Genomic DNA, 14,990 nt, shown 5'->3' on the forward strand with positions numbered 1-14,990 from the left:
TTCCATGCAAGCTCCGTCCGGGGAAACTCTGATGGTCAGGTTTCATGTTGACGTTGGCACAGCCCGCCTGAGATACCTACCTCCCTTTTGGGAATCCAGTCACGGGCCACAATTTAGAATGCGACAATCTCACCTTATTATCTCACTGCCAGGGAATCCAGCCACCGCTTTGTCATACTAGCCGTGTAGCATGATAAAATCATTCTTATCGACCACTTGGCTTCCTACATGTCGCAAAAGCCTCGCTATCCGCACAACAAAGCCCCTTCATAGGATCGAAGGCACTCCAAAAGTCTTCGGGTCCAAGCAAGTTATTGTTCGTTGCTATATCTCAGACCTATTATTAGATAGCCTCTCTACGTTATCAAGTTTGATTCGGATGATAACGGTCTAATTTCTTCTTCCATCGTCAATAGTGGTCAAACCGTGAAAGTAACCCCGAATCCACTTAATTCGACAAAAGAGATCACTAGTCTGTTACATAAATGTGACCACCGCCCACGGCAGACCAAATATCTCAATGACAACACATGAATACTGGGGATCTAATAATCTACAATCTAGGCGAGACCAAGGCGCGGCACCGTATGTCAAAGTCTCATTGCAAGTCAGAAAGTCGAATTTCTGCACTATACAGTCTAATTCTTCAAAGTTACAGAAAGATCGTATAACCCATCAACGAGCCGTCATTGAAATCATTCGACGTCATCCCTAAATACATGATTTGTTCCCCTTTAATACTTTCAGAAATATCAAGTCACATCAATCTGCGTCCCGCCTACAGTCTTCCCCTCGCAAACCACTTCTATCTCCACGTTGCGCTGACAGCAGTCTCGAGTCCAGAACAGCCAGTTGGGACGGTATAGCTCCGGTTAGGATCGCTTTCCCAGACAACGCTACCATCCGTCTCTATCTTGATGAACTTATACTCAAATGTAGTGCCAGCGAGAAGGTCCATTGTCACTGTCCACAAAGGGTTGGAAGAGGTGTATGAGCTTGCGGACAGAGCAATTGCCGAGGATGTGGACCAAGAGCCTAACTGACTAATGGATCCAGTGAGATAGATGTTCTCGCCGTATGTTGTGGTCACTAGTTCATCGAAGGTCACTGAAACGGTGGTGGCAGCAGTACATGTTGTCGAAGACGAAGTTGTGGTGCTTGTCCTGGTGGTTGAAGTGGTTGTTGCCGAACCGGTAGTTGCGGTGCTCGAACTAGTGCTCGAACCTGACCCAGAGCCGGAAATAGCAATATCAGCACAGTGAAGATACACTTGAGCTGTCTGATAAGAGTTCCACCGGAACCGCAGCAGTGTGTGATCTGAGTCATAGTCTGGGATTTTGATCTTCTTCGTAACTGTGTAGCCACCCGCGATAGTGGTGGTACAAGAGTTCAGTGCAGCGCCATCTACACCTTGACATGCACGATTGGTATCAGCATTGAAGGCATTGCACGTATACCAGTCATTACGGTAGCATGCTTGATCTGAAGTGCAATCGGGATTGTAGCCACAAGTCTGTCCGTCGACATCCGTACATTTCAATTCACCCTCTAAGAAACAGTCTTCAGCAGCCTGTTTCTCTTCGGTGGTTGGAAGATAACCAGGGGTCAAAAACAAGTCCACTAAAGTTTGATTTTGACAGATACCGTATGTGAACATGCCGCCATGGTCACCATTGTTATCGACACACCATTGAACTTCCACAATATCGTTGGCCGTATACGTAGCAACCACGGTATTTCCCCAGTAATCACCGGGCTGGTTATAGTCGACACTGACTCGGGCATTGTACCCACATGGCCCACTTCGGCCGACTTGGGCGGCTTCAAGGTCAGGCCAGGCGGTGACAGGCTCCAGGATGGAGCATTCGGGGCACGTATCGATGCCAGCCTGTTGAAGTCAGTCTCGTATAGTGAATCCACGGATCCAGTGGAGAGGTGATACCTCAAATCCAAGCCGCGTACGACTCGACGGGATGGTCAAGTACCCGTGAGCATTCACCATGGAAAGCAGACATGGTAGTAACAGAAGAGAGGCAGCGTTCATCTTGAATAGGCGCAACCTTTGGACATCAACTTGGTGACTATAGATATGGAGGAGCAATGCAGCATTTAATCGAGGACCGCATCACATATTTAAATAGTTTCCATCCTGTCTTCTCCGTTGGGAAATTGGTAAACATTCCATCCATAGAACGACCGTTCTACCATATCACAGTCTTCGCTTCAATGCCAAATTCTGGAACCCAGTATGCCCGAAAGGCTTGGCGTGGCTGGGCTCTTCTTGGCGAGTCTGAGATGTATGGACTTTGCGATGTCGTTTCTCGACCATGTCGCCCATAAGCCGATAATTATCCGACAAACATGAGCCGGGTAACATAATGCCAAGGGACGCAGGCGTTGGACCTCAGGAGAGTTTCCGGTACTCTATAGGGCTTCGATGCATAGAGCCGCCGACAAATCCCCGCTCCTCCACATTTTTTTATTTAAGCGACGTCCCGTGAAGGACTGTGGAGTAAAATAAGTCAGCTTATTGGCAAGCCCAACGGCACTAAAACGGGAGCCGAGATTAAAAGGGTCTGCATTTCATCAGTCATGCGGGGAAATGAAATGTCGCGACATGATTTTGGCAAGGCGTGGTCGTAAGTAGCCTTCACCATTGCCGTCCTTGCCAGTCCTACGTGTAAAGGAAGAGATATCCGAAGGGAGTATCGCGTCAGATACTAATAATCACTGAAACGCAGAGGAAAATATTGAAGATTGAATTGGTTGTCACATGCCTAGCCTCGGCCTACTGTATTTTTCGATATCGGAACAATACAGGGGAGAGTCCGCTTGTCAGTTGTTTATTTGTGTACATCTCACATCTCAGTCAAAATGGTGTTATATAGTCGTGCGGGTTAATTCAAAGGAGAGAAGAAGCAGAACAAATCCCGTGCAAGGTAAGGGGTAACATAGAACCAATCGTAGAAAACAATATGGAGGGTATATGCGCCATGAAATCCAGGCTCGACCGAATGATCCACTTTACGGGTATTCGATTATACCGAAACGGAATGGATAGGTAGCGGGTTTAAAAGATAGACATGGTCGTCGTTGGCGCCTGAGAGTGGCCAGTCTGCTACGAACTACGTGGTTTGTTGTCAGAACCGAAACGATTCTCAAGCTCGTTTATGTGTGACGAAGGTATTCATTCTTACCCGAGGGACCATCGACAGACGGGCTATTCAGCTATATTGACGTAATAGATGTGACGATGTCGCTTAGTCGCTAGAGGTAAATGGTGATATCCTCATGCAAATCCATTTTGTCGCCGGGAAGGGGGTATATAGCTCATCAGGTCACTAGGTGGATCAGGCACCTGATCACCTGATGGGCTTTAGTAGTAATTATATGTGATCAGGTAGGATTCAGTGAGATCAGGTGGGGTTTAGTGGGATTTAGTGGGATTTTGCTTGCTGATTATACCATAATCTTAGTACTACCTAATAGGCTTTAGTCGGCCTAGGTTGGCCGTACTAGTAGCTACTAATTACGGGGCGTAGCGAAGCATTCTACCTGTTAAGCAAGGGGGGTGGTGGTGGTTTTCGCGATGTGTTGCACGAAATGGAGGGTTCTGATTTGTCAGTTCGTGGCAGAATCGGGCGGTGAGAACCTATCGCCCCATACAAATTGAACTACATTACTATAAGGGGGGTAGGGGGGTTCTCCCCCTGGTTTATTAGATAATCTCTCTACTAATCGATTATATACGAATTGACTAGACTGTATGCGAATTACCTAGATTGTCTACGAATTGGCTAGATTCTAAGCGAATTGACTAGATCGTATGCGAATTTAATAGAAATCCGCTGCGCTCCGCACATATTGGTGTCCCCCGTGGGGCGCCATTGGAAACCTTCTATGTTTTACGCTGAGGGATGGCTGGAAAATGATGGAGTCTATTTCCAATCCAGCTCAAGCTCTGTGGTGTTTAATAAAATGGAAGTAATTCTATCATCCCGTGGAAGGCATGATGCTTCAGAGGTAACTGATTCTTCACTTATATTGATGTTGCGTCGCGAAACCATGATGAGCTGAGGACCAGTAAACCGTAGGAGATCCGAACTGGTTCTACAGATGGACGACCTGCTAGGAGGGTGCTTGATAATCGTGGTCCAGGGACCGTGGAAAGGGTACTAAACAGTAATGAAAATCGACGACTGGTTAGAATGACCTAGTCGAGAATGTGGATTGATCGGAAAGGATTACATTTGATAATAGGCACCTTGTATATACTTGCAGGGGTTTAGATAGTTATTGTATCTTGCATATTCTTTAGTCAGGGTAAATGATATCACACAGCCAAACTCTTTATATATTATAGTCCAGTATGTATGTACATGATATTAAGATCTTAAAGAACGGATGCAAAATGAGACACGCTATAAATATGACACCAGTAAGCCACATTGAAAAAGGAAATTGGAAAAGACGGAGTATTATATGCGTTTCCGGCCCGAATAGAAACCAACGTAGTCGGAATGGTTAGTCGTAGGTTACCATAACTTGACGGTTAACGAGAATATCAGCTTGGCCAGGCTTTTGTCCATTTTCCAGTATGTCCTTCTGGCTATCGCCATCGCTCAAGCTGCCACGTGGGCCATGGTCGACCGCGGTGGTGGTATGATTAAGATGCTTTCCGCTCTCAAGCTCATAGTTGTGCGAGAACATGGCACCTCCGCTTCGGGAGCCACTGAAGCCGGGCGACTTCTGATAGTTGTTGTAGTCGGAGGTCTTCCCGTCGCGAAGGATGCGGAAAAGGGGACGGAGAGTTGCGATGTTGCCGACCATCATTCCGATACCATTCTCGGCGAATCCCCAGATGACGATGTTTGCGACTTGGAAAAGGTAGTCGGTTTGGCTGGTGAGGGCGACTGTGTATTTTAGGCGGATACAGGCGGAGAGTGATGCACTAGAGTAGAGACAACGTTAACTACCGCCGCAGTAAATCGAGGAGCAGAGGAAAACGAACAAGATTCCAAGGCCCATCAGTCCAACAATCGAAATCTTGGTGTTGCGATTGATCTGCACGTTCCAGAGCAAAGGTACCGGGCTGCGAGATTATTGGATCAGTATCATGCACATAGTTCAGTTAGATGTGGCAGGGACCTACAGGAACGCAGTCACCCAATCGGTAAAGATGTTGACGGCGGTACATGCGTAGTAAACGTCAGCGAGGACATAGCTGGGCTGACAGTGGCCACCATGTTTGAGGAGTTCCGTATCCCATGCAGCTCTATATTGGATTAGCATGATTCTTGCGTATGATTTCTGTACAGAGGTCATACTGGACGGGAATGCAGTTGACTAGAATAAAGATCAACGCGATGACGTTCATCAAAACAAACATGGTAATGACGACGTATTGCACATAAATATACACTTTCCTTCCTTCCGCCACGCGAATCAACATCCAGCTGATACTGAGTTTGATTGGGATGATAGCAGAGCAATAGCCAACCTCGAAGATCAGGAAGAACTAGTAGATTGAAAATTAGTATCGCCGGGGTTTGTAAAGATGGTCAGAGTGATAATCACCTTCTGCGCCTCCGCTGAGTATTTTTCATTACCAGGCTTCGCAAGGGTAGAATCGTGAGCACCAATTCCATTGAATGCCCCTCCAAGACATCCAGCAACAAGGACGAAGAATGGTGCCTATTTCTTGCGTTAGGTGAATTCTATAGGTTTGTATGCAAGGGTTATGGGGAAGCAAACCAGTGCTGCCGTCATGATCCAGTCCTCCGGTCCCCATGATCTGCGGCTGAGTCTGCAGTAAGCGCGTAAACCGAATGTAATCAGTGCCAAAGTCGTGAGCAGAATTGTTGTGGCAGCCAGCCCTGGGGCTGCATCAGCGTAGACGACCATGACTTCGTCCTGTTAATTAGTTTCCACTTCCAAACAGCTCCGTGATGCTGTCAAGGGCCGCTAATTGATGAAGTTACACATCCGCATCGAGTGTAAATAGTCGTGGAGTGGAAGGAACGGGATCGTACGGGGTAGAGTGCGAATTATTAATATCTGTCAGGTCCCTTCCCATGTCGAGGAAGTTCTTTCCTTATTTTAAGCTAGCGTGATGATCTGGTGGGGGAGGACGAGCGACGAAAAACAATGGTCAACGGGTGGATCTGGATCTTGTGGAATATGTACGGATTACAATACGAGGCTCGTGGACTATGACCATTGTGATTCGCTACCGAGTGCTAGTATCTGACAGCTTTGACATCCAACAAACGGGAAAACCCCTTGACCGTCGGTGGATCTACACGCCTTCGGAGATGAAAAACGTGGATCTCCGCACATCAACGTGGAAGCGGCAATATGCCGTCCCAAAAGCCGGTCCGTGGTATTGAGCTGACCCTCACTCCTTAATTATAAGTAGCTTAGAATGAATACACCGTGTACTCCGTATATGTACTTCTTTGCAAAGCAGAACTTGTCGATATCCCGCTGGTAACCGTGAATGACCCCGCCAGTGTCAAACTCGGCACTGACACCGCACGCTATAATGACATGATCTAGCACACTAGATCCAGGACCAGGCATGGAAACCGGAATGGCAGAAGGCACCTGCTAAACAAGGATAACCCAATTTTCAGACCAGCTCCACTCCGCCAAGGCCCACCCCATTTCACCCCTGCGTAAAGCACTACTACTGGCTTTTGCCTCGCAGCGAAAAGAGGGAATGGCTAACAAGACGGGGAAAATGCGTAAAATCTTTCGTACCAGGAAGAGAATTGCGATGGGGATCGGTTTTCACTCGATCTCCCCGATTGCCGTAACCCGCGCACGATAGTCATCGAAGATCCCTTCAGGGTGAGTGGAAGAAAATACTCCGACTGCAGATCTAAAAACTTACGTGAGTTAGTACCTGCTATGGATTTGGCAGGGTACACAGTTTGAAGAGTATTTCTCGTGGGCTCCAACCCAACCCAACCCAGTTGAACACAGTCCAATCGAAATCCTGATCTGACCAACCAGCATCCAGGGGGTTTTTTCTCGAAGCCTTGCCTTCTAGCGCGGTCTTGGCACTCCCACGCGCAGAATCTAGAACTGAGAAATGATCTCGCTTAAGCGGCTCGCCAATCGTCCTGTTCTCCCCGTCCACGACCGTGCACATACCGGTTTCATCATTAGGCGCTGCTAGTGTATCCTTCGACAGATATTATTCGTTTGATCTGCAAGCCATGGCCGATCTTTATTTACCTCTGCTCTGCCAATTCGCCTTACTTTACCTTTGTACGGAGTATGTATACCGTAGAATTGAAAATAGTTTCCCACCCCACCCAGACACACAGACCTTCTTTCCCAGCGCCCCTTGCCGACCGCGCTAGGTCGAATTTGGAGGGTAAACCTCCACTGTTCTTTTCTGTGTGTATTCCTGGTAATACATTTGCCATCATTCGGTAGGTCATGCTTGGCGAAACGCCCCGTGGCCATCTCTGTACTTTGTTTCTGGTTAACTGAAACGAAGGTTGAGCAGTCTTAATGCCCCTAGAAGAGCGACCAACGATTGGTTCTATCTTAAAGCAAAACATGAGTTAAGCAGAGCGCTTCTTGGAACAAATGACTCACATTTGTAATGATTTCAGCACCCTGTGCGGTGATTTGGGTTAAAATATTAACAGCTTTATCTGGGGCCGACGGGTTGGAGCGCCGTTCAGTGTGAGGCCTCCTCGAGCTTGAAACGAATTGCGTATTCCTAAGAGGGCTTGTCGAGCAAGGCGATCGTCGGGGGAGAGGTAATATATGAATAATGCGGAGCTCCGGGCGTCTAAGACATATTGAAGCTGCTCAACAGAATGGATAGTCTTTATAACAGTCATGCATGCAGTTCTCTAGAGTCCGTAAGCTGGTCTTCTAGAGTGTGTTCAGAACACCGTTCGCGGATGGCGCCGTAAACCTGGCCCGAATGCCCAATGGGTATCCAACATTATCGAAGGAGGGGTCCATCAAGACGAGTGGAGATGGTCCGGCCTTGATATTGACTCGAATGAATCGAAAGGTGCGAAAATGAAAAGGCAGTCGTCCGGTAAGCTACCTCTAGGCCTATCTGATGTTGTGATGCAGGTAAAAGGCGTGATTTCGATGGAGCATCCGTAGCTCTCGGTTACGTTAACAGTTACTCGCCCAACGACACAGGAAGGAGGTCGCTCTAAACATATGTGTGGTATTATGCAAGGCGAGAGATTCTATGGTGGTACATTCCTAGTTGAGCATTTGTACTCCAGGAGCCTTGCGGCTACCTACGTAAGTACGGCAGGAGAGGTGATATTCACCCTCTCGTACACGTGCAGATATAAGTCTTCTGGCTCGTCTGTGCGTAGAATAGCCTAAGGGTCAATGGTAGTCTGCCACTTGACACTGCTCTTGATTTCAGAGACCCGATGTTCCTGCGTGTTCGGAACCGTGACTCTAAGTCCCCCCGAAGGTAGTCTTGGAAAACTGACCGCATGTTGCGTAGAGTGAAAGAATCGTAACACGAGAACTCGGATCTGGTTCTTTCCAGATGCTAGATAGGGTGCTATGTCGTATTGATCATAAAGCCAGAGGCTTTGGTCGCCTTATAGAGGAATAAAGACAACTAGAAGACGGTTCTATAGTTCCTAGGCTACGGAGAGTCGTCCACTTATAGTGCCGTTTGACGAAACCCCTTCAACATCGCTACCTAGCCAACCTCTAATGGTTTTGCCAACCGGGTCCAGTCTGATTATCCCGCTGGTAAATGGAACACGCACACACTGCGCTCAGTAAGTTATAGCATCTCAGGGAATTAATGGATGGGCCCTGACCTTGGTTTAAGGTACATGTGGTTCTCCGGTCTCAACTTCACGGATGATATAGCTGCCGACAGTTGGAACCAAGCCTAGCTATGGAATGCCTCCGATGAGATTGGTTTACTTCGTGTCTCCTTCTATAGTTGTGACTAACGACGAACGCAGGGAAATCATTCTCTGGAACCCTTCTTTGGCATCGAATGAAACTGCGAGTTCCCCTGCGGTATCCGCCTCAGTAACCCCCACAAGCCAGGCTGGATTTACCCGATATCCGTGTACCATGGCGCCGAGTAGCTCCCACTGTGTCCAACTCGAAACTCCCACCTCCAGCAGTAAGTCTCTTTAGCAGGAAGTAGACACACTCATACTGACCCCGGTCTCTTTACCTTACAGACAATAGCACGGCTGTCAAAACACCCGTTCCGCGTGCCAATAGCGAGATTGCCAACTTGACCGACTGGTACGCATCGCAAAGCAAGTATAACACATGCTATAGCGTAATCACCGGTCGCCACCTTTCATTCGACGAGTTTTACGCAATGAATCCATCTGTGAAAAGCGACTGCTGCAGGTTGTCTATTGGCATATATTACTGTATTTCAACCTACGAAGGAGGCTTTCCCCTTGGCTTCCTAGGCTGGGTATCAAGCTCCAGCAAGCCCGTTAGCAGCATTCCACTGACGGCCTCAACTTCGACTGGAAATGGGGTCTCGACGCCATCACTAATCCAGACCGGAACGGTGTCAACCCGTAATCAGTTCTACAAGGTTATTGCCGGCGATGGATGTCATGATATTGCCAAAGACCATATGATCTTATTGGCGTCGTTCTACGCCTCGAATCTAGTAGTAAAAACCGATTGCTCTGGACTACAAGCCGTTGAGTACGTTTGTATGGGTGTTAAGTCGACTTCCACTTCGGTTGTTGTAACTGCCACTACCTCTGTATCTGGTGTCACGACTCGGTCTTCGATCCAGAGAGGCATGGTTTCCACGTGTGACACCTTTTACGACGTTCGTTCCGGTGATTCTTGCTATGATATTGCTGACGCCCACGGTGTTTCGCTGGATTATTTCTATGCTTGGAACCTAGTGGTCAAGACAGACTGCTCGGGGCTTCAGCCAGATGAGTATGTCTGTGTTGGTGTCAAGGCAGCCACTGAAACCGGTGTCACGACGCTGTACCCGGTTCAGACGGGAATGGTTGATACGTGTGACGAGTTTACAAATTCATCGTAGGCGATTCGTGCGTCAATATTGCCAATGAAACCCTAATTCTACTGACTTCCTTTAACGCCTGGAACCAGGCCGTGAAGACCGACTGCTCCGGCTTACAAGCAAGTGAGTATGTCTGTGTCGGCGTATCCTCCTTATGATGGGAGCTATAGCTATAATGAAGGGTCAATATATGATTGGATATATCTTGATGTATTATATTGATAGGCTTAAAGTGCTTCGACGGACGAATGGGTATCAATGACATTCCAAGGTTTCAAGGATAATGCTCAATGCAAAACATTCAAACCCTCGGCTCGAGACCAGCTGGGTGGCATTCCTAACAAATAATTCCCCGCTTCCTACGGTCCTGGAAATTGACGTCGGGCCGGGTGTACTCCGCCTCAAAAAGGTCATGATTCGTCCCGTACCCGTCTTTGGGGCTGCGTGTATCTGTTCCATCCAGGGGATTTTCTCCAGACCCATAGAGAAAGCTTGCTACCTCGTCTGAACCTCCCCGACCATACGCGATGGCCTTCCATCCCGATCGTGACGGTCGGTTTCAGATCTCTCTTACTCCAATCCACTTCTTCTGGCATCCTCTCTAGTAGACCAGTCAAACCCAGTTCATCGAAGGGGAACTCGATAAATTCCAAGTCAAGAGATCGCAATGAGGATGGTGCCAACTTGAGTATGTCCATCAACTCCGACGTATCAACACTAAAGCGAGAGAGCGCTAAGTGAGACAGTTGCGGCCACTCCTTGATAGACAGAACCTCTTTTAGGGGAAGAGGTGGATCTCTCATTGAAGAATGAGATCCATCATTAAATGTAGTTGATAAATGGAGATAGGTCAATTCATCAGCCAGGCTGATAGCTCGACGGAATAATCCGCTTTGGAATCCTGTCCAGTCACCACTACTGCCAGTAACGATAGATGAAGACGCCGGAAGCCTGGACGTTTCATGATGGCCGCAAAGTGATTGTATTCCTCACACGGTTAGTCGAAAATCAAAAAGTTGAGTCCGGTGCGGAGTTGCTTAGAGTCGAAGCTTAGGTCTGAAACAGTATGCTTCTCAGCCTGTAACAGGCGAAGAACAATTCAAGCCCCTCTCCATAGCCGCCCCATATAGTCCTCTGTTGCCTCTAACCACGGTAGCGACTCGACAACCCGACAATCCACGGGATCACAGTGCTATCCTCGCGGAATCGGATAATTAAATCCATATGGAAATGCGCGAATCATCTATGTCTCGTATAGCGGAGCAAACAGCCAGCCGTGAGCCGTAAGCGTAACGGTCACTCTCTTTGAGCCGTGAGAATCTCTCTAGGCTGTAAAGAAAGGCTTTTTCATCGTCCTCGGATCTAACCACAGACGTCTAATCATCACAAAGTTGCCGGTAATACTTCCAGCAGGCTCCCAACGGCATTTGGGCATCCATCTGGTGCTAACGTGCAATATGGTCAGGTCGGTCCACGTCGCGGTATTTCCGATGCTTCATCCTGTAGCGGTTCTCATCGCATTCCTCCGCGAACCGGATAGGACATCCCTCATTGATTTCCATACGTTCGGGGTTGATGGTTGGGTGCACGCTCTTCCCATATCAACGGCGCGGACATAAACCGTGCGTCGTCCCAGATAATCTCCCTGATGTCGTGGCGAAACTTTGGATGGTCTGCTACAGCCCGAAAAACTTGGATATTCAACGAGTTGGCTGAAAGAAACACGCGCGAGGAGGAGGAGAATGGTGAAATCTCGCCGAGGGTTTTGCTCGTGAAGCCCTTAAGAGGTATGTCAAGAGGTTGAAAGGTGTGAAGTTGCGAAGATACCAAGATGTGAGTGAACCCTTGACTTTAAAAAAACCATTTCTTGGCGAAGTCGGTTTCTTGCGATATCTCCGGATCCAGGGCTTGTTGAGCGTTGCTGATACGTTCAAATTCAATTTAACTCCAAGCCCTATTGATTAATACCGGTCTTGACCCGGTGCGACCGTGATGGCGCTAGTGGTTAACCCGAACGACATTTTGCTGCCCCTGATGAGGGGATTTTAAGCGGTGCCCCTGTTAGCACTACACGAGAATACTAGCCGTGCTATATGGTGCGTGATTTCTGCCAAGGCTTAGCATGCCTTTTAAATACGATTCTAACCACCCTCCCGTCCTTCTATATACGTATCATTTCCTACTATTTACTACCTTCCTTCCTATCTACCTACCTATCTTATTAAAAGATCTCCTTTAAGGGATCGGAAAATACCTCCCTTACCAAGCCCTTTTAACTATGAACCCCCCCCTCCTGGGCGAGGGAATATTTAGGAAGCACCAACAACGAATGGCAGAGATAGAGTCAGTAGATACAGGTATCTGATAAATTGGCTTGATTGATTAAAGAAGGAGAAATCTGTATCGGGGCACGTTGAGTGCCTTGCCCGATGGAGCGGTACTTCGGGATGAAATTTGAGAACCGCGAATATCTTAGAACACACACAATACCACATGAAACAGTGGATTGACCATCACCCAGACTATGACGGCGGTAAATTTCACTCCAGTTTCGATGACAGCAAGCCTATAGAGCGAATAGACTGTTGTTGGAATTGAACCTGTCCTGAATGACATATTGGTCAAGTATAACCCTCGGTCCGCTTAATCAAACATAGCGGAAATCTCGACTTTGTATAATGCGAGACTCTGCATTCTTACCACGCCTCCTTTGACATTTCGAACGAAGGGCTTGTCTTGCGACGCTAGAATGAACCGATCCAGAGAAAGCTTCACGCAGTCATGACACCGGATGTTGGCATTTTCAATATAAGGCTGCAGCGAAGCAGTAAATTGATCCTTCTCATGATCTGTCATATAATTGGGGAACAGCTCCACAAGGAGGACTGGTGCAGGTCTACCATTCTCGCCAATCAAAGCGGTCTTCACGGCAGGATGGTACTCGATCTCAGCTTCAATCAGAGAGGCATGCATCCCATCTCCATGGGAGAAGTTAACATAGTCATCGCCGCGGCCAATAAACTTCCATAGACCCTTGTGGACAGGATGCTCAACCAGCATGTCACTGGTTTTGATGCGGTCGAGGCCGGGGTTTACTTGGAAAGCCAGAGGGACTAAACAACCTGGCCGGCGCACAAAGACCAACTCATGTAGGTTGCCAAATCGGGGTACAAGTTCAGCACTTGCGTGCTTCTGGAAATTGATGTAGTCCCATGCATCCTTTTCGTCATGGAGCTTGGTTAAAAACAGTCCACCTTCTGTGCTGCCAACCATAGAAGCAATATGGACATGTGGCACTAACTTCTCGCCGGCTTTTGCGGCCAAAGGTGCGCCAGTGTATAAGAGACATTTAAGGCTCCGTAGAGATTGGAGGCCAGTGTCTGTCAGACAGAGGTCCTCGATAAGACTGGGTGTCATCAGAGCACCATCTACTTGTCCATAGTGTAAAATATTTACAACGAGATTTGCCGACGGCTGTACCGCTGGTCCGATTACGATGGTTGATTCTAGGAATGAAGCCATGGCGAGTATCATCAGGGTACCAACAACCTAGACTAAAATCAGTAGGTATTATTGAGTAATCAAAGAAGCAGTCCTTACATGTAGGGAGGGGAGTGGGGTATACCATCTATCCTGGGCGAATTTATGTAGCACAGATAGCTCCAGATCTGGCAAAGATGCCATTATATCTGGCACAGCCATCATTCTGTGCGACCACGTCAGAGGTTTCGGATTGCCTTCAGCACTCAGCATATAGAAACCAGTCAGATATAGTGTAAGGACAAACCAGTTGTGCCTGATGTGTGAAACACAAGCCAGGGATCGTCTTTGCCCTCTTCCCATGACTTAGAATAAGTAAAGGTGGGGGCCTCTTCTTCCTTCATGAATTCGTCGATTTCAGGAACAGTAACAACCCGAAAAGCGGGTGCCTCTTTCAATAGTCCTGCCACTTTATCTGCCATAGATGTCGGTCGCAAGTAGATTTTACAGCTCTTCGCACTAAGAATGCGATTTTGAGCCTCGGGGGTGATGAGGGGAGAGGGCATCACCATCTGATCCATGGTAAAATTAGCAAACAATTACTCATTATTCTTAGAGTGTTCACCTACCACTTTTTGCAGCTTTGCTGCCGCGACCGCAAGTATAGGGTAGCGCAAGTCCTTAGGACCTGCGTATGCAAAGCACTGGAACACATCGGATGTTGGAGGCAGATTCTCTCTCAGCCACTTCGCAGCGTGATTTGCATAGTTATTTAACTGCCGGAAACTGATGTCCTTATATCCTTGAGAAAGGTCCTGTTCATTAATCGGCAGAGAAACCCAAGACTTGCTGGAGACATTGCGAGCCCGGGACTCAATGACCGAGACAAGAATGCGCTTTCCGTGCTCCACACCCGGTAAAGGGAAGACTGAATTTGCCATTCTCAATGATTTCACTTCTCAGATGGGGGAATGGGAACTCGACACGACCTAGGGTGCCTCGCAAGCTTTTAAAGTATTTTCTGCGGGGCTGAGAGTCAGCTCATTTCCGTATCATCTTTCCCGAAACGGCATATGAATAGATGTTAGCCAGAAATGGCATATGAATGGAAGTAAGCCCCCATGTGAAAACAACATGCATTCCAAGAGTGAGGGTAACAAGATGAACTACGAATCAATCCCCTTCCAGGGTCTTTTACTCGCCAGGATCGAAATCTCTATATCGCCACACTGGAATAGCTATAGTACCAAGTTCCTACGATTCTAGAAGGCGAATCGAGCCCGAAACCAGTTCGTTAGATCAACATAAAAATACAATAATCGGATAGAGATAATCTTTAGGAGTCTTATGGTACTATTATCTTTCTAATCGAAGCTATATAGATAACGTAGGAGCTATCTGTTACGCGGTGCCGACTTTTAGGGTTTTAGGGTTTTAGGGTTTAGGGTTTAGGGTTTAGGGTTTAGGGTTTAGGTTTTAG

At 47.6% G+C, this 14,990-nt stretch overlaps 6 protein-coding genes across 6 annotated transcripts; 1 reads left to right on the top strand and 5 right to left on the bottom strand.

Annotated features, from left to right (window-relative positions):
- Positions 1-805: 805 nt before the first annotated feature.
- Positions 806-2,044, bottom strand: N7496_002069 (uncharacterized protein; the record flags this gene model as incomplete). Its single annotated transcript, XM_056695000.1, has 2 exons — positions 806-1,888; positions 1,943-2,044. The coding sequence occupies 2 exons, from the start codon at positions 2,042-2,044 to the stop codon at positions 806-808; spliced, it is 1,185 nt and encodes a 394-aa protein (XP_056561729.1).
- A 2,480-nt stretch (positions 2,045-4,524) lies between these two features.
- N7496_002070 (uncharacterized protein) lies at positions 4,525-5,904 on the bottom strand (the record flags this gene model as incomplete). Its single annotated transcript, XM_056695001.1, has 6 exons — positions 4,525-4,951; positions 5,012-5,092; positions 5,153-5,275; positions 5,328-5,518; positions 5,578-5,694; positions 5,755-5,904. 6 exons carry the CDS (start codon positions 5,902-5,904, stop codon positions 4,525-4,527), a joined length of 1,089 nt encoding a protein of 362 aa, XP_056561730.1.
- A 3,189-nt stretch (positions 5,905-9,093) lies between these two features.
- N7496_002071 (LysM peptidoglycan-binding domain-containing protein) lies at positions 9,094-10,051 on the top strand (the record flags this gene model as incomplete). Its single annotated transcript, XM_056695002.1, has 2 exons — positions 9,094-9,145; positions 9,207-10,051. The coding sequence occupies 2 exons, from the start codon at positions 9,094-9,096 to the stop codon at positions 10,049-10,051; spliced, it is 897 nt and encodes a 298-aa protein (XP_056561731.1).
- Positions 10,052-10,440: 389 nt separating this feature from the next.
- On the bottom strand, positions 10,441-10,994 carry N7496_002072 (uncharacterized protein; the record flags this gene model as incomplete). The annotated part of the gene is given in 2 exon segments (XM_056695003.1): positions 10,441-10,948; positions 10,960-10,994. 2 exon segments carry the CDS (start codon positions 10,992-10,994, stop codon positions 10,441-10,443), a joined length of 543 nt encoding a protein of 180 aa, XP_056561732.1.
- A 279-nt stretch (positions 10,995-11,273) lies between these two features.
- Positions 11,274-11,809, bottom strand: N7496_002073 (uncharacterized protein; the record flags this gene model as incomplete). The annotated part of the gene is made up of 3 exons (XM_056695004.1): positions 11,274-11,350; positions 11,405-11,523; positions 11,595-11,809. Coding segments are annotated over 3 exons (411 nt in total), but the record flags the coding sequence as incomplete, so codon positions are not given.
- An 864-nt stretch (positions 11,810-12,673) lies between these two features.
- Positions 12,674-14,451, bottom strand: N7496_002074 (putative AMP-binding enzyme; the record flags this gene model as incomplete). Its single annotated transcript, XM_056695005.1, has 4 exons — positions 12,674-13,579; positions 13,631-13,767; positions 13,818-14,082; positions 14,140-14,451. The coding sequence occupies 4 exons, from the start codon at positions 14,449-14,451 to the stop codon at positions 12,674-12,676; spliced, it is 1,620 nt and encodes a 539-aa protein (XP_056561734.1).
- Between the last annotated feature and the right edge of the window lie 539 nt (positions 14,452-14,990).

Source organism: Penicillium cataractarum (assembly GCF_028827025.1).
Source record: "Penicillium cataractarum strain IBT 29864 chromosome Unknown utg000001l, whole genome shotgun sequence".
NCBI classification, from domain to species: domain Eukaryota; kingdom Fungi; phylum Ascomycota; class Eurotiomycetes; order Eurotiales; family Aspergillaceae; genus Penicillium; species Penicillium cataractarum.